At 37.1% G+C, this 23,469-nt stretch overlaps 1 protein-coding gene and 1 long non-coding RNA gene across 3 annotated transcripts in view; one reads left to right on the forward strand and one right to left on the reverse strand.

The window, feature by feature from the left end:
• LOC110062336 (uncharacterized) overlaps positions 1–6,988 on the forward strand; it is a 23,354-nt gene extending 16,366 nt beyond the window's left edge. For both annotated transcript variants that reach the window (XR_016206549.1, XR_016206550.1), the window contains one exon: positions 3,207–6,988. This is a non-coding gene — a long non-coding RNA (uncharacterized LOC110062336). The remainder of the gene's footprint in view (positions 1–3,206) is intronic.
• LOC110068342 (uncharacterized) lies at positions 6,937–23,469 on the reverse strand. Its single transcript, XM_089287461.1, has 4 exons — positions 23,005–23,469; positions 19,105–19,300; positions 15,478–15,576; positions 6,937–14,309 (listed from the first exon to the last, which is right to left on the reverse strand). The coding sequence occupies exons 2-4, from the start codon at positions 19,198–19,200 to the stop codon at positions 14,175–14,177; spliced, it is 330 nt and encodes a 109-aa protein (XP_089143587.1). The 5' UTR covers positions 19,201–19,300; positions 23,005–23,469; the 3' UTR covers positions 6,937–14,174.

Here is a 23,469-nt window from a genome sequence, read left to right on the forward strand (position 1 = left end):
TTATTGTGAAATCAACATTTTATTGTTTTCTTTAAGTGAAATGAGCATCTCTTTGTGGTCACTCATTCTCTTAAAATCAACATTTAAGTGTTTTTTAAGTGATATCAACATTTTTGAACTTGCATGTTCTCGTGAAAATATCAACATTTTAGTGTTTTTAAGTGAAATCAACACCTTTGAGCTTACGCGTACTCGTGAAATCCACATCTTTGAGGTTACGCATTCTCGTGAAATCAACATCTTTGAGTTTACATGTTCTCATGAAATCAACATTTCGCTGTGTTAAAATGAAATCAACATGATGAATCATCTTTGAGCTTATGCGTTCTTGTGAAATCAACATCTTTGAGTTTACGCGTTCTCGTGAAATCAACATCTTTGAGTTTACTTGTTCTCGTGAAATCAACATTGCACTGTGTTTGAAGGGAAATCGACATCTTTGAGCTCATGCGTTCTCATGAAATCAACATTTCACTGGTTTTGAAGTGAAATCAATATCTGTGCAGTCACAAGTTGACGTGAAATGAACATTTCACTGTTCGCTAAGTGGGAAAAAAATATCTTTGTGGTTGGATGCTGACTTTCTAACATGTGAAGACCTGAAGTCAGGCCACCAGAGAAAATCTAGTATTTTTGCATACATTATATCTTGAAAACGAAGCAAAAACCAGCTGCAAGAATACAGGACCATGTTTATGTTTTTTTACATTGAAGACCATATGCAAAAATTCAGGTACTTTTGAGAAAAAAATAATTTCACTCAAAATCGTCACTTAGCATGGTTTTACATTCACCCCTTCAATTGTTATGATTTTTGCTAGTTTTTTTTCATGATGTTAAACAAAATCCTGCAAACAATTGTTGCTACAAACATATTTCCAGCAAATAGCTCCTGAAAATACGTGCATGTAATCCATATTGATCACCATCAATATTAGAAACATGCCTTTTATTTAGGGACTTCAATATTGAATTATACTATTATACATTGTCAAAGAACCATATGATACAAAGCTAGTAGATTCCATGTTCATACAATTATGTTGAACATAATTATTAGCCATTTGAACAACACATTTGACAGTACCCTTCCTTGGTGAAAATCTTTCGAGGATCTTCTCAAACTCATTAATGATTCATCAAGTTTAAACAAAGGAAGTCATGACCATGACAGTGTTTGATAAATGATCTTAATTAGCATAGATTTTTAGGATTTTATTTCTCCGTTTTCTCCTTAGTTTTGGTTTCGATTGAGAAGATATATCAAACGCTCAAGACAGTTTTTGACCACATTTCCAAACACCTCGAAGTTCGTCAAAAATATTCTGTTGCTCCTTGTGTTTTCAACTCTCTTCTCGGTGATTGGAAATGTGGTCAAACACAGTCTCTCCTGTTTGATATATCACTTCAACGATCCTTGAGGATCTTTGCGAGGATCTTTGCGAGGTTGTTCATCAAAATCTTCAAAGATCCTGGTCAAGATCTTTAAGGATCATCAAGGATCTTCAAGGATCTTCAAAATTCTTGCCAGGATCTTCAGAGATCTTGCCAAGATCGTGAAGGATCTGTAAGGATCTTCAAAGTTCTTGTTAATCCTTGAAAGATTTTCAGTTCTTTTCAAGATCTTTAAAGACTTTTGCAAGATCTTTAAAGATCCTTGCAAGAACTTTGAAGATCCTTGATGATCCTTAAGGATTCTTCAAGATCTTGGCAAGAACTTTAAAGATCCTGGCAAGAATTTTGAAGATCCTTGAAGATCCTTGAAGATCCTTAAAGAACCTTGAATATCTTGACCAGGATCTCTGAGGATTTTGATAAAGAATTGTTCAAGATGCACAGGGACATTGGCAAGGATCTTGCTAAGATTTTCAAGGACCTTGTCAAAATCTTGCAATACCCTCAAAGATCTTTGTCCAAATTATTCAGTTCTTAATTACATGCATGATTTTCTATCAGATTAGGACGTCGCACAACAGGTTTCTCAATATGATCTCCAGATTTTAGGGGACTGGCCCTAACATTAAGTGTTTTAATGAAGGATTACTCCAAATCACACATGAAAAAATTTTACTTGTAAAAATATATTTTATTTGTGTAATAATTCTTACAAACCTTTTAGAAGTTGTGAACCTAAATTCTCTGCATATTATTTGTGTTTTTCATCGAGAACATACATAGCACTAAAACAGAAAAATAGCCTTAAAATAGTAAATAATGTCTATGCTACTTGATGAGAACATACATGTAGAATTAAAATAGCATGAATGAGACAAGTTGAAAATTAAATAGCTCGAAAATAGTCTGAAAATAGCCATAAAGCAGGCATAAAATGAAGGCAAATAGGAAAAAACCTTGTAACATGGGCTTAAAATAGCTTTAGAATAGACATAAAACAGGTATAAATAGCTTTAACATACAGTCAACCTGTATTAAGTGGACCCCATATTAAGCGGGCACCCTCTATTAAGCAGACATCAGTGCAAGTCCCATTTTTTTCTTTTCCCACATTTACTGTAAAAAATACCTGTAATCAACGGACACCTCTATAAAGTGGATGCAGACAGCTCAAACTTGACTTTTATCGTCATTTCTATTGTTAGAAACCTGTATTAGACAGACACTGCAAAAGGACGCAAGTTTTTTTTTCCACATTTTAAAAGATCAGTCATTTAAGTCTGCAGACAAAGAGCTATCACAGAAATGCGATATATTATTATTTGGTTTTGTTTTTACGAAACTTTTGGTATTGTTTGATTTTGTGAACCTTCTCATAATTCGATCAATATAGAAACTGATGCTGCATACTTAAATCACTTTACCTCACATACTTGTCATTGCTTATGGAAATACAGTATTTCAGGGTTATCAGCTGTGCACGAGAATGCTATTTGACCCTTTTCAATATTGATGTATATTAATATGACCCTTTTAAAGCTTTTCAAGACGAATTCTGAAGGAAGCTGTTTTCAACGGACACCCTGTATTAAGTGGACACTAGCATGGGTCCCGAGGGTGTCTGCCTAATACAGGTTTGACTTTAGGTGCCCTTTTTTAAACCTACATGTATTTTACCTAGGCTGTCCAGAAAGATCATGAAAACTATGACAAAAGCAGGTTTAAAATAGCTTTAAATTCTGTGAATTGTGTAGTGGTTGGTAGTTAGTTAACTTGGCTCTGAAGGAAAGTATTAAATCTTTCTTTTCCAGATCAGATGCCATCAGTGACAAAGTGGACCAAGGCATGAAGCAGTTATCTTAAGAAGGGCTGCATGATTTGTTTTGCAATCCAGCTTTTGGGTGAACCAGGTAAAGAAAGCTCTTGAATAAGCCAAGTTCAACATTGATAAATTGAATTCAGTGATGCAATCTATTCTGCCATGGTTGATTTTTGCAATGAATAGACTGAAGAGCTCTCAAATAAAACATTTTTTTAACAATACTGTTTTGAATTAATTGTCCATCAAATCATTGTTAAAATATTCTCTAGCCATATTCAAAAGTCCTACACTGCCATCAGACTAGTTAACTAACTGACTGATCAATTGCCTGATTGATTGACTGACTGATTGACAGACTGATGGATGGTCTAATTGACTGACTGAGTGACGGGCTGATGGACAGAGGAACGGACGGACAGACTGACTAACGGACTGGCAGATGGACGGAAGAACAGATGGATGGACTGATAAACCGACTAACTGACTGACTGACTGATTGACTTGAAAATGGACTGACTGGTCAATTGCCTTATTGATTAACTGACCGATGGATTGTCTAATTTACTGACTGGCTAACTGACCGTCAGACAGGCTGACTGACTGGCCGACTGATGAACTAAACAAACTGACTGACTGGTGGATGGTCTAATTGTCTGTCTGACTGCCTGACTAACTGACTGACAGGCAGATGAACTGACTAAAGGATTGACTGCCAGGGACTGCCAGACTGACTGGCCAACTGTCTGTCGGACTGACAGACAGACAGACAGATCAACTGATTGGATGACAGACTGACAGACGTACTGACGGCCTGCCTGTCTGCCTGGGACTAGTGATCAATTGTCTGATTATTTATTTGATTGACTGCCTGACTGCCACACTGGCTGGTTAATTTTTGGTTGATTGATTGACTGACTGACTGACTGACTGACTGACTGATTGACTGGACTGTCTGACCGATTGACTGACTGACTGACTGACTGATTTGATTCTCCAATTGATTGACTGATTGACTGACTGGCTGACTGACTGATTGATTGGATTGTCTGACTGATTGACTGACTGACTGGGTGATTTGATTCTCCAATTGATCGACTCATTGACTGGCTGGCTGATTGACTGAGATACTGACTGATAGACGGACGGACGGATTGACTGAGTGAGTGACTGATCAAATGCTGAAGGCCAAATGTTGAACATTTCGTTATACTGATTGACTGATGTATTGGCAGAAAGAGCAATGGATAACCTGCTAACAGACAACTTAACAAACGGGCTAACAGACAACCATGTTAGTCAGAAAGAGACAGACAGACAGACACCAATTTAGACAAACAGCCTGATTGGCAAACTAAGTTACGTACTTGATTTTAAGGACGTTCGCGCGAAAATGTTCTACTTGATACATTTTCTTCAAAATTCTACTGCGGACAGATAATGAATTACTTGTTTCAGAAAGGAAAAAAAATTGGGGATGACGGACTTCGTTTCAGAGATAAGCGCGTGGAAAACTAGTGTGATTTTGAAAAATTGGCGCTCGTAAATCAGCTTGATCTCCACGGTTTTTAGCTTAAAATATCAAAGATGAATCAACGGAGACAAACTATTCTAGTAATATTTTGTATAATTGAATCCGTTGCGTTGATAATTCCAAATGTTGCCAACGCTTTCACGAAACTTAACCCTTCAAGAGGCATTTGAAACCGCCGCACTGATAAACGAAGAGCTAAAAAGAACAGAACTCGATGATGCATTTTGCAAAAAGTTCAAGCTTTTAATCGATAGATTTTCTTCATTTTTTTCGCTAAACGTAGAAAAGCGGTAGAGAAAATGATCCATGAAACGAAAACTAGGGGGTCACCGAATGTCCAAGGTTGTTAAATCCAGGCAAAGCTATAGCAATGGCCATCTGCCCTGTCATTGTTCATTTTATTACTTAGTACGCGCTCGATGCATGAGGTGGCGTGTGAATTTGCATGCGCAGAAACAATTAGCGCGAACGTCCTTAAGTTCAGTTTTATAAAGAGCCTCTGTTTATTCATGTGATCTTGGTACAGTACATTGCATGTCTGGGGTATGGAACACAGTCAAACCTCTCTAAGCGACCAGACCACTTTGTGAAAAGTGACCAGCTCGCGAGTCTGATATACAAGTTTCAGAATTGTCTTGCACAGCCAAATTGCTAAACGTTCTTTTGCAGTTCATTGGTTTTGCAAAATTCATAGGAGGTCGCCTGTGGGTGGTTTGACTGTATTTCATTTAACTGTAAACCTTGATGGGTACGTTTTTCAAAACATTTTCCTTGTTTTTCACCACTGTTTGATCGGGTTTCGTTAAATTCGGCAACAGATGCTTGTTCAATCAAAAAGAACAAGGTCATTACATCTCATTTCCTAAAGACGTGACTGATTTAGCTTTTGTTACTAAAAGAAAGTAATGTTATGCAAGGCAAGAAGCACATGTTTCTAACTATTTCGAAACTTCAGCTAAAGCAGATTTCTTTCAGCTACAATTTTTCCAAGCAACAGCAAAGTTAGAAGAAAAACAGTTCTTTCAAATCTATTTTTTTTCCAGCAGATTGAGAATTGTTTTGAAGCCATAGAGAAAATGAAAATTTAAGGAGCAACTGATTGCAGAAATTAAGTTCAAAATATTGTTTTGATCTTTCAAAAATATTGATGTAGATATTTAATATGATGCATGCAAACAGCGTACAGAAATTTGCATATTTTTGTTTTTCGGATTTCGAGCCCAAGTTGTTTTCACAAATTAAAATTGTAACTTTGACAACAACTTTGCTGCAATCTCAAATGAAGTTCTTGATGTTTCCCAGTTTGGAAATTATGGAATTAAAGTTACGCGCAGAAATTTTGGCGTTAAATTGAATGCTGTCGCTAGAGTTGATGTATTTTGGTTGTTCATTTGACATGCTTTCGGAACCTTTTCGCTTTTTGTTGACAGCAAATTTAAGCACGACAAGCACCAAAAATATCCATTTTGTACTCGGTTTCTAATTTTCCTCGAGTTTACCAGCGATTTATTTAGAAATGAGCGCCACAGTGGAATTTTAGTTGAGGGTTTTGAAAAACGTACTCTGACCCAGTCCCAAGAGTAATGGACACATTATTTCTCCTTACAATATTAATACATTTCCAAGCAGACAGGTGACGGGAATAAAGAAAATTAACAGCTTGGGATATTGTCTTGATATAACACCAAATTCTCAAAACTAGAATGAAAACACATTGGGCAATTAGTAAGGAGAATTGATATGTCCAGCTTGGGACTGATACGGTTACGTTTACAGTAATCATGAGGTCTCAATAAAACTAAGCGGTACGATTCCAGACTGGTTTTAGTCAACGGTTTGTTTCTGTTACAATGTGCGCCACAGATACGCTCATAATTTAATAGGAAAACAACCTGGCACATAGGATTGTCACGCAACTGGACGTGACATCTTGTCACGCTTGTCCCTTTGCGTGACGACCCTTACGTGAGGGTTTGCATGCTCGGTAACAAAATATATTTTGTGCAGTTTGAAATGCTGAAAAGACGTATTTGTGGCGTACATTGACATGAAAAACGAGCTGTTTACTAAAACTAAGTGTTAATCGTACTGCAAAGTTTTCTTAAGACTTCTCCAGAACTTGGCTTATTTTAGAGAGTTTATCTGGTTCACTCAAACGGTTGGATTGCAAAATAAAACAACACGGGAGGAAAGATAACAATATTTTATTGAAATAAAAATTGTCTCTCTTGTCCATTACTTTAATGAAAAAAAAAAAATAAAAAAAAAATAATCAAGCCAATCGTGTCCCTGCCTTATGGGTTGCTTCCACTCTGCTTCTCCCAGTCGGTGTTGTTTCTTTAGTCCTCATTTAATATTCCAACTTTGAAATCCTGGTCTGTTTTATCTGATCCTTTCATCCAAGCTGCGGACAGTTGAACACTTGGGAGAGCTGACCGTTTCCTCTCAAGTGGGGTGGACAACGTAAAGGAAAGTGAGAGTTTGCTTCCCATGCCTCCGGGGTCTCAGTCTTTCGTCACAATGCCACACGTGAGTAATTTTGGAATTAATGAGGTGAAAAATAATTAATATGCCAAATTCGTAATTTGGTTCAAGATGCTAATCCGCAAGTCAATGTATCGGAAAAAAATAATTTGCCGATAAGCTCGCCCTCCCGGAATATTTTCGATGAAAACCCATTTAAGTTGGAAATGTCCGCACCCAGGACAAGAAAAACTGAAACGCTAAAGTATGGCGGTCAATTTCAGTGCATCACCGTTGAAATCAAAGAAAGATTTGAAAACAGAATCCGCCAGTCTGACCTCCGACCAAACCTCCGACCGACCGTCATTCCACAAACTTCACCAAAGAGCACAAGCTGCTAAAAGTCTCTCATCTGTGAAGCTACCGATGTCGGGTATCTCTCTTTAATTTGGATGAAAGAAATTAGCCGATTTAATATAGCGAAAAAAGGTTAATTTTTGTTTTAAAAATAAAAATATTGCAAAAGGTTTCAGTTAATTATGCTTAATCAGCTTGTTTGTTTGTTGTCCTATTTCATTTCACGTGACGTTACTCTGGAGAGTTGTTTATTCAAATGCAAATCAAATTCCCGTGCGAATGAATGAATAATTAGAAAGACAATTCTCCAGAGAACATCTGTGATCCGAAATGAGCAATTAACATACGAAGCTGAGCGGGTCTTGTTATATGAAAACTAAAGTAAGCTAGAGGTCCGAATCGCTGCTAAGAGTATTAAAAAATTTGGAGTCAGTATGTGCTAAAGCTATGTTGTGTTTAAATTAAATATTTATTCGCGCGAAGACTTAAAACTACAAAATTATTGTGTAATAAATTTGGTTGCGATAGTTTTTTTTTTTTTTAATTTGGCCGAGTTTGAACTGAAATGGTTTGAAAGTCCAACTTAATTAACTCGATAAGTTACATCGTAGAAGTTTAAAATATTTTTGTTTGTTAATCAAAAATTCCCGTTAAAGAGATTGCAGCCTTCGCACCCGTGACTTCTCTGCTCACGCAATTTCTGCTCACTTTGTGGAGGAGCATTGCGTGACCATCCGTGGAACTCTGAATTTTAGTGGGTATGATTGGAAAAAGGAAAAAACCCATAAATTGTGAACCTACCTAGAAAAGTATCACCCCCTCAATATATATATATGATTATAAATTTATATTATTATTACAAAAAAAGTAAATTTCAGAATATAGAAATACTACATTGATTTTAATTTATATCTTTATAAATTGGCGGTCAAAAGTATTAAATTCCTGTTTGATTACTTAGGTTAGTTAGAAATTGTATTAACTTAAGTACTTAAGATAATGATCAATGTAAGATGTTTCAGAATTACCCTTCATCGACAGACTAATTTACTGTTAAATGGAATGTCGCCGATTTACTTAACAGTTAACCAGTCTACCGGTGAAGAATTATTACTTAAACCCCTATTATATAATTTAGCTTCTAATGAATTTATAGCCAATTGACAAATGAGAATAATAACTATCAAACACTTCAGAATCAATGTAAGATGTTTCAGAGTTACCCTTCATCGACAGACTAATTAACTGTTAAATGGAATGTCACCGATTTACTTAACAGTTAACCAGCCTACCAGTGAAGAATTACTCCTCAAACCCCTATTATATATTTTAGCTTCTAATAAATAGCCAATTGACAAATAGGAATAACTATCAAACACTCCAGAAACCTCAGGAAGACTAGGCACAAGCTGTCAGCACAGGGATTCCTGGGAGTGTTTTGGTAACTAGCATGAGCTATAATTGTTTGATGGTTACCGAGGCAACAGCTGACCCAATCACAGCTCATGTTGGTTTCCAAGGCAGTCCCAGAGACCCAGGTGCCAAAAGTTGGTGCTTAGCCTCCCTAAAGTTTGTGGAGTGTCAAACTAATGAGAGATTTTTGTTAAAATATAAAATTATGTTATATGAAAATGAAAACAGAGAATGAAAATAATTTAGTCATTTGAAATTCCTTAAAAGAGAAAATGAAAATGAATTAAGAAAATGCTTAGTAATAAATTTTTTCAAAATGATGTGTTTTGTTTACAATAAGGCCTATAGGACTTAATTTTAGTATTTTAAAGTTTAAGTTTATTTAATGAAAACCTAGAAAAGAGAGAAAACCTGACCCAGTAGCAACTCAATCAGAGAGACCCCCAGTAACTCAGCTCAATTTAATGTCATTTGTGAAAATCCAATCAGGTCAGACCGATGAAATTCAGTGATCTCCTCTGTCTATGCTTCCTCTAGAGATGCACCTTCCTTGAGCCCCACAATTCAGCACTCCTGTTTTACGTCTTCGGTTGTGGAACATTTCCTGATACATTGACTGCAAACAAGCATCTTGCTGGGCCGAAATTGATGGTGTGGTATTGTGACAAATTAAGTGAAACCCTAAAGACATGAAAAGCAAACTCTCACCTTCCTTCACACTGTCCACCCCACTTGAGAGCAAACGGCCAACTCTTCCAAGTGCCCAACTGTCCCCAGCTTGAATTACAGGATCAGATAAAGTTTCCCAGGATTTCTCAGTTGGAATATTTCAGAGGACATCAGAAACACACACCTTCTCAGAGGCAGAGTTTCCACAACCCAGCAGGGACGTGATTGGCTAGATTTGAATATGAACAATCTTTGGTCTTGATGTGTGTGCCACCTTCTGTCCTGGAATTAAATAAGAACTTACCAACTTAATTAGTAGATACATGCAAGCTCATTAGCATTATCACTAAATTATTAAAGAAAAAAAGGCTGTTTCTTGGTGATACATGTCAAGGAAAAAATAACACCAGATTGAAACCTTAAGCTAGTTTGTGAGCGTGTTGTGTGTGTTTAGGGTGCAAAGCAAAAAAATGCCTACAAGCATAACAAAGAAAACAGTACAAAAAATTCCCTACAACTTGTGAAGGATATAAATTGAAAAAAAGTTTAAAGGAGGCCTAAAGGAGCCTTAAAATATGACGACTTGCAACACCAAGAAAGAACCAAGCAATCTGTGCAAATCAAATGAAAATAAATTGATGTTCATCAACAGTCTGCATTATGAATCAAAGTTGTGTAATTAATGCTGGGATCATTTTTTATGAGGCTTAGCAAAAATGTTTTTTATACTTACATGTACGTGAAAACATCAAGATGCTGTTTGTAAATTACTAAAATTACAGGAAAACATGAGAAAAAGCAATAACTTAAGTTAAAAATGCAGACTGTTGATCTTACTTTGTCTAATCTTAATATTAAATATTACCATTAGCCAGGATAATTGAATCAAAAAATGAGAAATTGAAAATGAAATGAAAGAAAAATTTAAAGACTTTGGAACACAAAAAGTAGCCTAATTCTATAAAAACTCCTAAGTGAAAAAAAATGGTTGATTCTCTTTCAGTGAGATGCCACCAATCCTTTTCTGCAATCGACTAGTGTCGTATTTTTTTGGCTTAAGGCATATAACATTTGCAAATTAATGAACATTTTGGTAAGTCTTGAAAGTAATAAATTCAGTCAAGAAGGTAAATATGATGGAGTGGCAACAATAAGACTCTCATTGCACCTAGTTAGTCGCGACAACCTAATTTGTTCTTCTTGAAAATAAGTGCTAATTCTATGCATGTGTAATTTCATTTTGGGCTAATGAGCTTGCAGATCTACTTATAATATGTACAAAGTAAACTAATATAAACAAAGGAAGCATTTATAATTACCAGTATAACAATAGTGTCATTAAAATAGGAAAATTGCCAATACAAAGCTGCTGAATTTTGTAGCAGCCTAATAATTAATTATCAGATGTCATTTTGCACCCCTCTTCCTGTCCTTATGACAACTGAACATGGAATGCAAAAGACGTCTGTTTACCCAGGCCAAGTTTTGGAGATGAAATCATTCTTATCCAAACTGATATAAATTGAAAAATGAAAAATATTTGTCTGACTATCTTAAGATTATCATATTTATAATATTAAATGCTTCCCTTGTTTATGAATTAAATAACCACCATCAAGTTGCCAAGCACTTAAAATAGAAAAAGCAATTGAAAAAAGGAAATTATTTTTGAATTACTGCCTGCATATTCAAAATCAACAAATCAATGGCTTAAACTAATAAACAAGTTTCGACAAAACATTTCAAAATACAAACATTAGTTTAAGATTTATCAAAGCTACAGTAGGTAATAAGTTTGCATGGCAGCATGATGTTGATTGTTTTTAGAGGTCATCAGTTAAATTAATTGATTCTAAAAAAACACACGTAAATGACAATCAATGAATTAGCAAGTTTCCCTTTGAGCGGTGAAGAATGTGTTAGCTAAATTCTAAGAGTTTTTATCTTAGCCCGTAATGAAGCAAACTTCATGGTAAGCTGAACAGTGGAAAGCTGGGTGTCCTGTACATGTGCTGACTGTGCTGAAACCCTCTAATCTTAAAGTTTAGGCTAAGAATGAAACCTTAGTATGTGCTCAAAAGACAAAAGTTGCTTAGTAGTTACTATAACTGGCTTCCTGTTTGTTTCTTTAACTGAACATCATATGTGTATCTATAGTGTTTTGTAAAGAGTATGCATTTTAAATCAAACAAATAAACTGTACTGAAATTTAGTTGAACATGATCTGTTGTTGTCAATCTTTGTTTAATCCAATTAAGCCCCCAAAATGATCAGCAACTAGTTTCTCCTCACAAAGTGAAGCAGGCACATCGTGAGAATTGAGCAAATGATCATGCATCACAAAACATTTTGTCTTCAAATGTTCTTAAAAATTAATGATCAATCAGTACCTATAAGAAAGGTGTAGAGATGAGATAAGAGAATTTCTAGGTTGATATTATGGTTTAAATTGATATGCGCTATACTGGTTTGTTTCTTCATGATTAATTTTTCAGATTGTGTGACAACTTTTAGTCAACTTTTGTAAACAATTAATTCTTGAGATTTTGTCTCAGAGAAACTCACTACAGTACTTCACACAACTAAGTAAAGGGAAAATAAAAAAAACACTGCTCAAGGGACTCTTATGCTGGAAACTTCAACCCTACCTCAAATGGAACAAACAAGTGCAAAAGTAAAAATTAATTTACTGAGCAATGGATTCAAATCAGCCAAATGGAATGGGTTTCTTGACTAACTGGTTCATTAAATGGAGTCAGAGATCTTTGCTGCTGCATGTAGTTCTCTCAAGAATATGCATCCAAAAAAAAATGTAAAATTTACTGTGAAAGAGATGGTGGCTGGTCAATGTAAAGCGAGTTATTGTCTGTCCCACAATGTATTCCCATAGGATGCAGATGGTGGTGTTTAACTACTTCCTGCTAGCCCTCATTGTCAGGTGAAGATGATGAAGACCAGCAGTAAGCAGTCATAACATTGTAATCTACATCCTAAGGGACTACATCATGAAACAAACAACAACATCTTGAATAATTTATTTCAAATAAAAATAATTTTCTAAAGCATACCAGAGTGAAAACTACATACAGTAACAGAGATCTCTGAGCTCAGTCAATGACCTAGTTAATCGCATGCAGTAGTATACAGCTAGGGTGGTTTGCTCAAAAAAGGCACTTGTTTGAACAATGGTGGCACACACATCTACATATAATAATAACATTATCTGACTCAATGCTGATCCTTGCATTGGTATGCAGCTTGTGCAGTTTCTGTAGTTTTGGTGATCGTGGTACATGGCAGCAGTCAGTAGTAGTCTGCAGTATCAATGACAGTCTCTTCATTTTACAATGAAGTGCTAGAGTCATGCAGGTGCAGTTTTTAGGTTCGTTGAGGTCCTGATAATTAAGTCAGTTGTCACATGTAAGTAGTTGCTGGTCTCAATCTATCTACAGTATTATGTTCATCAAGTAAATGTGTTTGTTCTGTCTGAAGTTAATAAAAGTTTGTTTGGCAGTTTGTGGAGGTTGTAAATAGGTCATCTTTTTTTGTGTGAATAAGTCATCTTCAAGATGTAAGTAATTGTTGGCTTCAGATGTCAGTGTCAATCCATCTGCTGTTAGGGAGAAGGTCAATGTCAATTTTATGTTGGTTCTGTTTGAAGTTAAAGTTTGTTGTTTGGTTTGTTGAGGTCTTCAATAAGTCATCTGTAAGGTGTAAAGTTGTTAGTGTTAGATGTTGTGTAGTTTCACTCTATCTGTTGTTAGTCAAGTTTGTGTTGGTTCTGTTTGAAGTGTAAGTTTGTTGTGTGTTTTGTTGAGGTCTTCAATAAGTCATCTGTAAGGTGTAAAGTTGTCAGTGTTAGATATTGTGAAGTCTCACTCCATCTGTTGTTAGTCAAGTTTGTGATGGTTCTGTCTAAAACTAAAGTTTGGTTAGTCATCTGTAGTGTGTAAAGTTACAGGTCAGATGTTTTGTAGTCTCAATCCATCTGTTGTTAGTCAAGTTTGTGTTGGTTCTGTTTAACATTAAAGTTTGTTGGTTGGTTTGCTCAGGTCTCCAATAAATTATCTGTAAGGTGTAAAGTTGTCAGTGTTAGATGTTGTGTTGTCTCAATCCATCTGCTGTTAGTCAAGTTTGTGTTGGTTCTGTTTGAAGTTAAAGTTTGTTGAGGTCACGAAAAAGCAACTTGTTGGGTGAAAGAAAAGTAGTTGTTGGTATCGGTTGAGAGTTACTTGTTCTTGTGAGTTTGTGATGTCTGAGTTCATCAGATTGACTTGCTCCAACCAATGCAAGCAGTTTGCCAAGAGTCTATTATGAAAATCTAGTTTAAGACTATGTTTGTATCAAGCTAAACAAATAACCAACTAACCTGAACGGGGGTTGTGGAACAACAGCTGGGTGAAAAACCTCCCCGTACGTCCACTTGCCCCTAGGAGGAAAACCCCAGGCCAGCTGTACCCCACGTTCAAAGGCCTCCCGGGCTGGGCCAAAATAGGAAATACTCAATTAAATAGACAAACTACTTTAGTTAATAAACCATCTTGTTGTCTTGTCTTGGTAGCCAATCTTTAAGCATCCTCCTTTGTGTCTGGCCTGTTGCCCATTTTCTTGTCTTTCCAAGTCCATGCCGTCTGGTGATGATCTCTGCTGTCTAGCATCCTGTGACAAAACAAGCAAAAGGATAAGTTATGGTGGAATCCCACATTAAGCATTAATTACCAAAAAAAGATAAATATTTTTACCAGTTGTTTGGATTGTCATGTTGTTTAACAACAACATTGTAATTACAAGTCATTTATTATAAAATAAAAATTACTTATTAATAATTTAATTTCATCCACTAATTACATGTACCTAGTTTTAATGACTGCCTACTGGTAAGACTGTGCATTGCTTAGTTCAACTTATAACTCATTTGTAGACCTTGCTAACCCATGCTACACAAACTCTATCCTGTTTTGGACTCTTGCAAAGCTGTTTGTTTTAAGGGCTCATTATATCGTCTAATCATTAGCCTCCAATGTAGGCATATTATAGCAGAGCTCTGGCACGAGCGGAGCCCTATAAATGTACATGTACCTGCCATGACTAACTATAGCATGTGATTACTAAACTACATCTGAGTGGGTTTTTAAAGCAATAACACTGATAAGAAGTGAACAAAAGTATATTAATTTAGAGACATGCGCTGAACCGTGAAACACTCCCTTTAAAGGCAGTAAAAAGATAAGTCTAGCTAGCCCATATAAAGACTGCGAAGTTCAATATAATTCTAAAATTTACATGCAAATTGATGTAAAATAAATACAAATGAGATTTCAGGTGTTTAAATTTAAGAGACCTAAAAATTTACAAAGTCTTGAGTTCCCAAAATTAAATCCCGAGCAAAGAAGTAAATTAAATCCTTAAAAAGATTTCCCTATCCTTCCCCATCTTTCAACCAGCGTTTGGTAAGGTTTGACAGCAGTGTAATGCAATGGGGCAAAATGACATCATCAATATCTACACTAGTGAGGATATGGAAAATACAGTACGCCACTACAGTCTCGGATGTAAATTTATAATGAATTTTACGAGGGGTGTATTCTCCAGTAAAATACTCATGTCTATATAATAAATATTGTTCTTGATTTTCAGAGCTCCACTTGAATGGAAAGCCTCGAATTCTTGTCAGTTTTTTTACTCAGTTGGTAGTATAACATGATTGTATTTAAGAGTCAGTAGTAAGGTTTTCCAAAGTAATGAGCTATGAGTATTTGACCAGGCTGACATTACTTTGCCTGAAATTTGATCAGGATAACTGGCAAAAAGAGTTACAAGCAATTACCTCAGGCTGGTGAAGGTCTGAATGTTTTTGGTTTGTCCACTGTCCATCCAGGTTTGTCCACTGTCTTTCCAGCCTTCTCCACTGTCCATCCATTGTTGACTGTGTAATAAAACATTCAGAAAAGATTCTTGATTATGACCTGACACATGATCCACAGTAACTGTGTACATTTACAGATGTCGAAAGAACTTAACTTATTTAAGAGTTGATTGATCAATTCAGGGCTCGAAAAAAGTGCTGTTCGGTCGTCAGGACAAGTAGTTTCTCCTTCTGGGTAAGTAACTTTTCACTCTCACTTGCCTAATGGTGAAGGAATCAGACAAGTTGTGCGCCAACTTAATCATTAAAAGAGTAAACTGAGACTTGTCCAGGGCAAGCAAAATTTGAGAGCTGCTTGTCCCAAGGGCAAGCTGGAATTCAAGTTTTTTTCGAGCCCTGATCATTCTTTGGATCAAAGCCCCTCTTAAAACGTTTGTGGGTAAATTTGTCAAAATGTTTCTCTACACACAGTCTATTTAGATGCCACGGATCTCTTAGCCTGCATAGCAGGTACAAAATGGGAGGAGGGAGTGAAGAGATGGGGTGGGGGAAAAAGACAGGAAGTGAGAGGAGAAGGGGTGGGGGGGAGAGGAGGAAGCGGTTGGAGACACTGTTCTGAGGAGTCCGGCCTTAAACCTTAAGAACTTTCTTTTGTTCTCTTCTGCAGCTACTGGTGGCCACAGAATTCTAAGTTGTGACCGTGCACGGAAAAACATACATTAACGCTTATCCGTTAGACAGGCAAAAACATTAAGCATCAGTTAGTCATCCGTTAGAAAGTTTTCTTAAAAATGTTAGAGGCGTTAGCCCAACCGTTAGATGTTAGCATCAGGCCGTTAGAACAGAGAGTGCAACTGTTAGCAAGAGACACATATCCATTAGCTGTTAGCATCAGACTTTTAGACAGGACAGCATAACCATTAGCAAAAACTCTGTATCCATTAGCGAGGGTAGAGAAGCCATTAGGATCCGTTAGACACATTTGCTGCTTTTGAAAACAGAAATGACATGTAAAATCATAACAATGATCATCATTATATGAACTGGTTTATTTATTCGGCAAAGTCCGGTTGTTTTAAGAGCTTGTAATTTGTTACTGTAATTCGTGACCAAACGAAAGTTAAAAATACCTTACAAGTGCCATAAATGGACGAAACAAACATGGAGAAAACTCAACCAAAATGGCCATGCGATGAATAAAGATGTTCTGCAAAGTAAACACTGATCACGTGTCAAGAACTTGTGCTCCTGTGTCAATTCACAAAGTGCGGGTTCAAAAATTTGCATAAAGTTGTTTACATCTTCCAAGATGTGAGAAATGGCCATATTCCGGTGGAAAGTAAGAAGAATATTTTGACAGACTGTTGTCCGACTCTGAATCAGAAGAAACCAATTTCAAACTACATGTATGTGACAAAAACAACTTTATCTAATGAAACCAGTGCCAACAAATTAACAAATTGACGTCAGTTTTTTGTGCATCTATCCTCTTATTGATGATAAATTGCGTCATAACATTGTCAAAGTGGCTGGGAACCACGAGCCGCATGCAAGTGGTTCCACAGTAGACTTTGATGATGTTATGATGCAATTTATCATCAATAAGAGGACAGATGCATAAAAAACTGATGCCAATTTGTTTTTTACAATAACAAGACCCCAAAATGGTCAAATGCCAGGAATAAATGAGGAGAAAGGACACCGTAAACTTGCCATAAACAAAGATAAGTGAATTTTATTCAAAATGACGTGAGCATTGTCAATAGCTTTTCTTGCTTTTTGATTGGCTACTTGAAAAAGTCCATAAAACCTCATTGGTTAAAAAGTTGACAGTTTGACAGCTGAAAGTTGAACTTGAAAGCTTGAATAAATTAAAATTTTATCTGTCTGTACTGTTCGTGGCTAGTCTGACGCGGCGTTTCGTCTCGGCCAAGAGACTCTTCAGAGACCTTTAGAATTCAAAGGCAAACTCGTTGAGCATCACGCCCAAAGTCCCGTTCGCAAATTCTTGATGTTGACAGTCTGGCCCTCTATCGCAGAAGGATTCCCAACCGTACGTTCACGAGTTAAATTTATACAGAAGCAAACAATTGTCAAATACTTGTGAAATGTTCGTGGCTAGTCTGACGCGGCATTTCGTCTCGGCCAAGAGACTCTTCAGAGACCTTTAGACTGTCAACATCAAGAATTTGCGAACGGGACTTTGGGCGTGATGCTCAACGAGTTTGCCTTTGAATTCTAAAGGTCTCTGAAGAGTCTCTTGGCCGAGACGAAACGCCGCGTCAGACTAGCCACGAACATTTCACAAGTATTTGACAATTGTTTGCTTCTGTATAAATCTGTCTGTACTCTTATTGATAATAAAAATGACCCAATCAGTGCGCGAGAAATTAGACAGTTATTGTAAAAATGCCCGTCACTTCGATACTAACTTCGTGACTTCACAAGGTACCACTTTTCGCACGCTCTGTCAAGAAAGTGTAATCTTTTGCGAATCCACAGCCGGATAAAACAGTTACTTTTAAAAAACTCTCGACAAAGTCATTGTGTAAAAATAAGTACAAGCGACAAATCCATTTGAGTAAAACAATACAAAATGTTCACCCTGACTGGCGAGTTAAATTGTTTACACGCGGCTTTAGCAATGCTAGGTTCGCGTCCCACACGATGGGCTCGAATTCTGAGTTTGTCTGTCTCGATGAGGAAGTGATAGTTTATATCACTGAGTTTTGCTTTCAATGCTCACCGTGGAAGTATTTTTTTGAATGTTTGTCTCATCGACGACTGATGAAATTGGCACTTTGTGATTCATTTTTTTAAAAATCATAAGTGTAAGACTAATGATGGTTTGGCAGGATTATGTGCCTATAAGATCGGACTGAAACCTACGCTATTTGTTCATTAAAAGTCCTTAGATGAAAACTGTTAGACAACCCTTAAACGTCCTTAGATGTAAACCATTAGACAATCGTTAAATGTCCTTAGATGTAGACCGTTAGACAACCGTTACAGGGCTCCAGTCATCTGTTAGAACAAATTGCGCAACCGTTAGAACGTTTTCTTCATCCGTTAGGCATAATTAGTTAGCCATCAGAACATTAAGAGAAAGCATTAGAACACTTTGATCAAATTGGCAGCAGACAAAGACTTAATAGCAACTTTGGGCTCTGAGAGAGTTACATGTAAAGCTCACCAGCAATGATGAGCGAATTTACGCAAGAATCAGGCATGATGGTTCTTTCAGTTGGAAAAGATAAACATTCTGGCAATTTTGCCCACAGGATACGGCTTAAGTCTAATTTGTCAGTTGCTTGTCTGTGCCAAGAACAGGAATGTGTTGATTCTCATTATTTCACCTTTAGTTAATGAAAAGTCTCTTAAGAGGACAAGCTGAAGGAGAAATAATCAATTGGCTATCCTACTGATTATTTGGCTATCCTGCAAATTATTTGTTGGCCAGGGTGATATTCACCAATGTGAATTTAAAACTCTGGTTCTTTTCCACACCCTTGCAGTTCATAGTCACAGCAGTTCTGGCATTGCTTGGAGTTACAGCAGGATGACTCTGCAGTCATTTGCAGTATTTACCTGATCAGTCAAGGTAACTGGTTTGGTTTCTTCCAGTTGCACCTGTTGCCATGCATCAGTCCATTGTTTTTCTTTTTTGGTCTGTCTCTTTGCCATTTCAGTCTTTAGCAACCTTCCTTCTTTCCTTATCTTCTCTACGTAATGTCTTGTTAATCTGGTACGTACTGTACATCAATCCAGCTCTTCCTCAAGTAGCCTGACAAAAAAGAAAATAGTACACATTAATGTAACATTTAAGTCAGAGAATTACTGTTAAAAATAGTACTGTCCTCTCATGTTCAGCCATGATTTCACAACAACAAACAATAGCCTTAATGATTCCATAAAATATCCAAAACTTTCATTTGAAACCCCTCACTCTATCTGTGACAGTAAGGGAGAAGGGTTAAAACTGATAAACCTCCCAGTGCTTCAATTTGGAGATCTGAATTCAGAGGAGATAATCAAATCTCTTAGCCACTTCATCATTTTTAGATCCAAATCAAAATGTTATTTTATTTTAAAACAGTCGGAAGTGATCCACTCTAAACTTTTAAATTGAAGGCTTTTGTGCAAAAAGGGCGTATATAGTTTTTGCAGGATCAAGCTATTTTTGGCAGACTGACTTGTTTTGACATGAAAAGCATCATTGTGTAATTGTTTCTGTTGATTTGCACTTTGTTTTAAAAAAATAACGTATGCAAAAGACTTGGTTTTCCAATGGTATCTCTTTTTTTCTCTACTTCTTTCAAAAATCAAAACATCTATTTTAAAAAAACTGTGCTGTCGAAGCTGCTAAAAGGAACCATTTAAGTTTGCGTCGCATCAAAATCCACCTTCGAAGGATTCGCTCCAAAAGATGCTGCTCAGAAAACTGAGGTTTTTTGCATATGTAATTTCTCAAAAACGAAGGGCAAATCAACAAAAACAATTACGCAACGATGCTCTTCATGTCAAAACAAGTCAGTCTGCCAAAAAATAGCTCAACCCTGCAAAAAAATAAAAATCGACCCAAAATGCTATTTTTGCCCTTTTTGCACGCAAGCCTTCAATTATCTGGGGTGAGTAAACCACAAGTGGTATAAGCAAGGCCCTGTTTGGGGGGGGGGGGGAAGGGGGGGTTAAATGCACGTCCCATGTCTAAAGTTGAATTCCTTAGTTTTCATCAAGGCTTGAAAAAAAAGGAATTTCAGCTTGCTTGGTATACCAAGTGGTACCAAATTGATAACATCTATATCCCACACGTGACAATAATTATCATTTCATTCAAAGCATGTGATATCATGTTTGATAAAATTTTTCCCCTTTAAATGCACTTAAATTTGTTGGTATATGATCGAAACATCTACGGAACTTCCTTGGAAGTCTTCAGTAATCTTTGGTTATCTAGCCTGCATAGCAGGCCTCTCTAAAAAAGTAACACAGGGAACAAAACTGCGAGCAAATGCACAAAATAAGGAGCAGGGGGAGGGAGTGAGGTGAGCAAAGGAATCACCTGCAATCAATCCCAGACATTTTACCGAACGCCCCCAAATATGCCACGCTCCCTTGAGGCGGCAACAGTCACATGAGAACCAATGATCATTAACGTCCAGTGAATAATTTTTGACAAGTGCCCAGCATGAGCTTGATAGAGTCTGCTAAAAGCAAATAGTGCACGTAAATATGCTTCCATTCTATAATGATAAGGCTTCACGCCTTTCATTGTTCATTTAAAAACAAAACAAAGTTTGGAAAATGGAGATACATAAGCTGGATCGAATTGATGCAAGAAACATAAGAACTTCTCTATGCAAATGTATAGCTTTCTCAAAGTAAAGAAACGGCAGTCTCTGAAGAAAAACTGGATGAAGATGATACATGTATCTGTGATATCATGATATAATCTACAAGAAACGTACTGTACTTGTGAACAGTTCTACTGAATCGACCTAAGCCAGGCGGCACAACAGATGTGCACAATTACAGGTATGTCAAACTTTTTCTCTCGAAAGCCAATACTTACAGACTTTAACACATATCTTGTAATAGAAATGAGCCAATAGAAAGTGTAAGCACATGGCAAATTTTCAAGAGAGGTGTCAAACTCTGTGAAGCGACATGCAGATAACAGCAGTACCCAAGTAGACATAGGGCCTCTAAAAATGAGCAAAAACACTGTCTGACGGCTCCACTCTACTTAAAATTCCTACTAATAACACAACATAAAGTGCCTTTTATAAACACATGTGAAGCAAAGAAAGGTTGAGAGACAGAAAAGAGAACAGCAAATATACAAAATGTCATGAGCCGTAGGAGTTGTGTAGGCCAGTAAACCCTATTTAACACTGGACAGACCAGAAGCTTCTGAAATTTTCTCCTTCACTCCCACGAGTATTTGATAAATGGATTGCAAGGACATCCTGTCCACCAACTAGACTCTTGCTCTGGTTTTAGATCAATGTGTTTGCCATTTTGTGAAAGATCTTTCAACATTTCTTGAACAGAAAATTTGAACGTTTCCTCACACTTGGCGATATGTATTTTGATCTCGTCCAGTCCCGGATGTCAACATATGCATGAATGTCAAATTTCTGATGCCACTTTTTGATTGACAGGCTACTAACCAATCAAATTGCACTATTACTCCCTGCTCGTGAGCCAACGGAGTTCGGTAAAATGTTTGGGATTGAATGCAGGCGATTCTTTTTCTTCCCATCTGCACCCCTCCCCCTTCTCGCTCACCCCCTCCCCATTTTTTTCTCATCCCAGGCACACTCCTTCGTTCACCCGCTTGCTTGATTGCTTGTTCAATCTCTCTGCATGGAAAAGGAAAGGAAACAGCTGCTATGCAGGCTATCGGTTATCTTGAGTTCAGAAATTCAGAAATCTTCAGAAAATGTTTGGAAACTTTCGTCTGACCTTCAGACAAATTTTTGAAAATCTTCGGAAATCTTTGGAAAGTGGTCGGAAATCGTTAGAAAATTGCCAAAAACGTTGCTATGTAATGTGAGAATTTTATACAATAAAAAGAGATTTGAAATTTCTCTTCTTGTGTTGAAAAATGTATTATCCTCTATATACATAATATTGGAGCAGTCCAGGTTTGAGCCCTGGCCGGGGACATTGTGTTGTGTTCTTGGGCAAGACACTTTACTCTCACAGTGCCTCTCTCCACCCAGATATATAAATGGGTACCGGCAAACTTAAAGCTGGGGGTAAGGTCCCCTGTGATGGACTGGCATCCCATCCAGGGGGGAGTAGAAATACTCCTAGTCACTTCATGCTACAGAAACTGGGATAAGCTCCAGCCTGATGGGCGACTTGGCTCTTATAATAAAATAGAACATAGAACAATAAACCTCTTGGAATAATTAACTGACTCTGGGCTGTCATTAGTAGCCGGCAGCCAGCAATTATCACCAGGTACTCTGATGAAAATCACCGGCTACATGTACTTCAGTCGAAATGACACCAAAAGTTTAGATACCGAACAAGTCTGACCAGCATATTCATTTCCTTGATAGAAATGTGAAAAGTAAAGCATCTTATTTCCGAATTGTCGGCTTTTCTTCCAAGAAAAGTAATGACAAGGTAGGTTTCTCAATATATCACAAAGTCTGCGTTGCGTACTGAGTAGTTACCAGGACTCCTTTCTGCTGTTACATAACATTTCAGTGTGACCTTGCCCGTGACTGAAAAGCCTTATGCGTTTATAATATGGCTGCGAAGAGAAGACAAGCTTCGCTGGATAATTTTTTCACTGTTGTTTCTAAGACCCCAAAAGATAAGTGTTTAACATTTTAAAACTTCAACCACAAGGTTTTTTAAAATTGTCGTATTTTTTTGCAAAAAGTTCAAGTGCTTACTTAGGTAATAGCAACAGAAAAACACCAGTAGAAAAATTATTCAGTAAACAGCAGCTTTTGTTTTTAAACTTACCTTTAGAATAATTTGCCAGGCTGTTGTCAGTGAGCTGGTGAGCGGCATCACACGCGTACGTACGTGGTCTTCATTTGAGTGTTCTGCACCCGTCACAGCCATTTTCCTTGCCCCCAAATCCAACCAAACGAGGAAAATATGCTTCAAAGGAAAATGATACCATAGATGCCATATTAATCGTGGTTTTGGCACCAAAATAAGTTTATAATCCTCTCAAATCTGCAAAACTCCCGTCGCCATGTTTGCTCTTTACCAGTGTCTTCCGCGTCACGGGAAAACGCATAACGTCACGAAAATTTTTCACGGTTTACGCGGGAACCAGGAAATCACGCGGGATCACGTTATTTATTGCTGCACTGGGAAGTTGTGTGCGTCATAACAGGCTTTAATGCCTGCAGGCTGGTTCCAAACTTACTTTAACACCATGCGGCATCCAGACACCAAATATATTCGAAAACAGAAATG

The sequence above is a fragment of the Orbicella faveolata genome, unplaced genomic scaffold, assembly GCF_042242905.1.
Source record: "Orbicella faveolata isolate gen_17 unplaced genomic scaffold, um_ofav_v1 contig_14, whole genome shotgun sequence".
Classification (NCBI taxonomy): Eukaryota; Metazoa; Cnidaria; class Anthozoa; order Scleractinia; family Merulinidae; genus Orbicella; species Orbicella faveolata.

Excerpts from the sequence above, each read along its gene's own strand:
- LOC110068342 (XM_089287461.1), bottom strand. The coding sequence starts at position 19,200 with ATGGCAAAGAGACAGACCAAAAAAGAAAAACAATGGACTGATGCATGG. Across the intron at positions 15,577-19,104 it reads CAGTTACCTTGACTGATCAG|TCAACAATGGATGGACAGTG; the intron begins GTAAATACTGCA and ends TTTATTACACAG. Across the intron at positions 14,310-15,477 it reads CAGACCTTCACCAGCCTGAG|GATGCTAGACAGCAGAGATC; the intron begins GTAATTGCTTGT and ends GTTTTGTCACAG.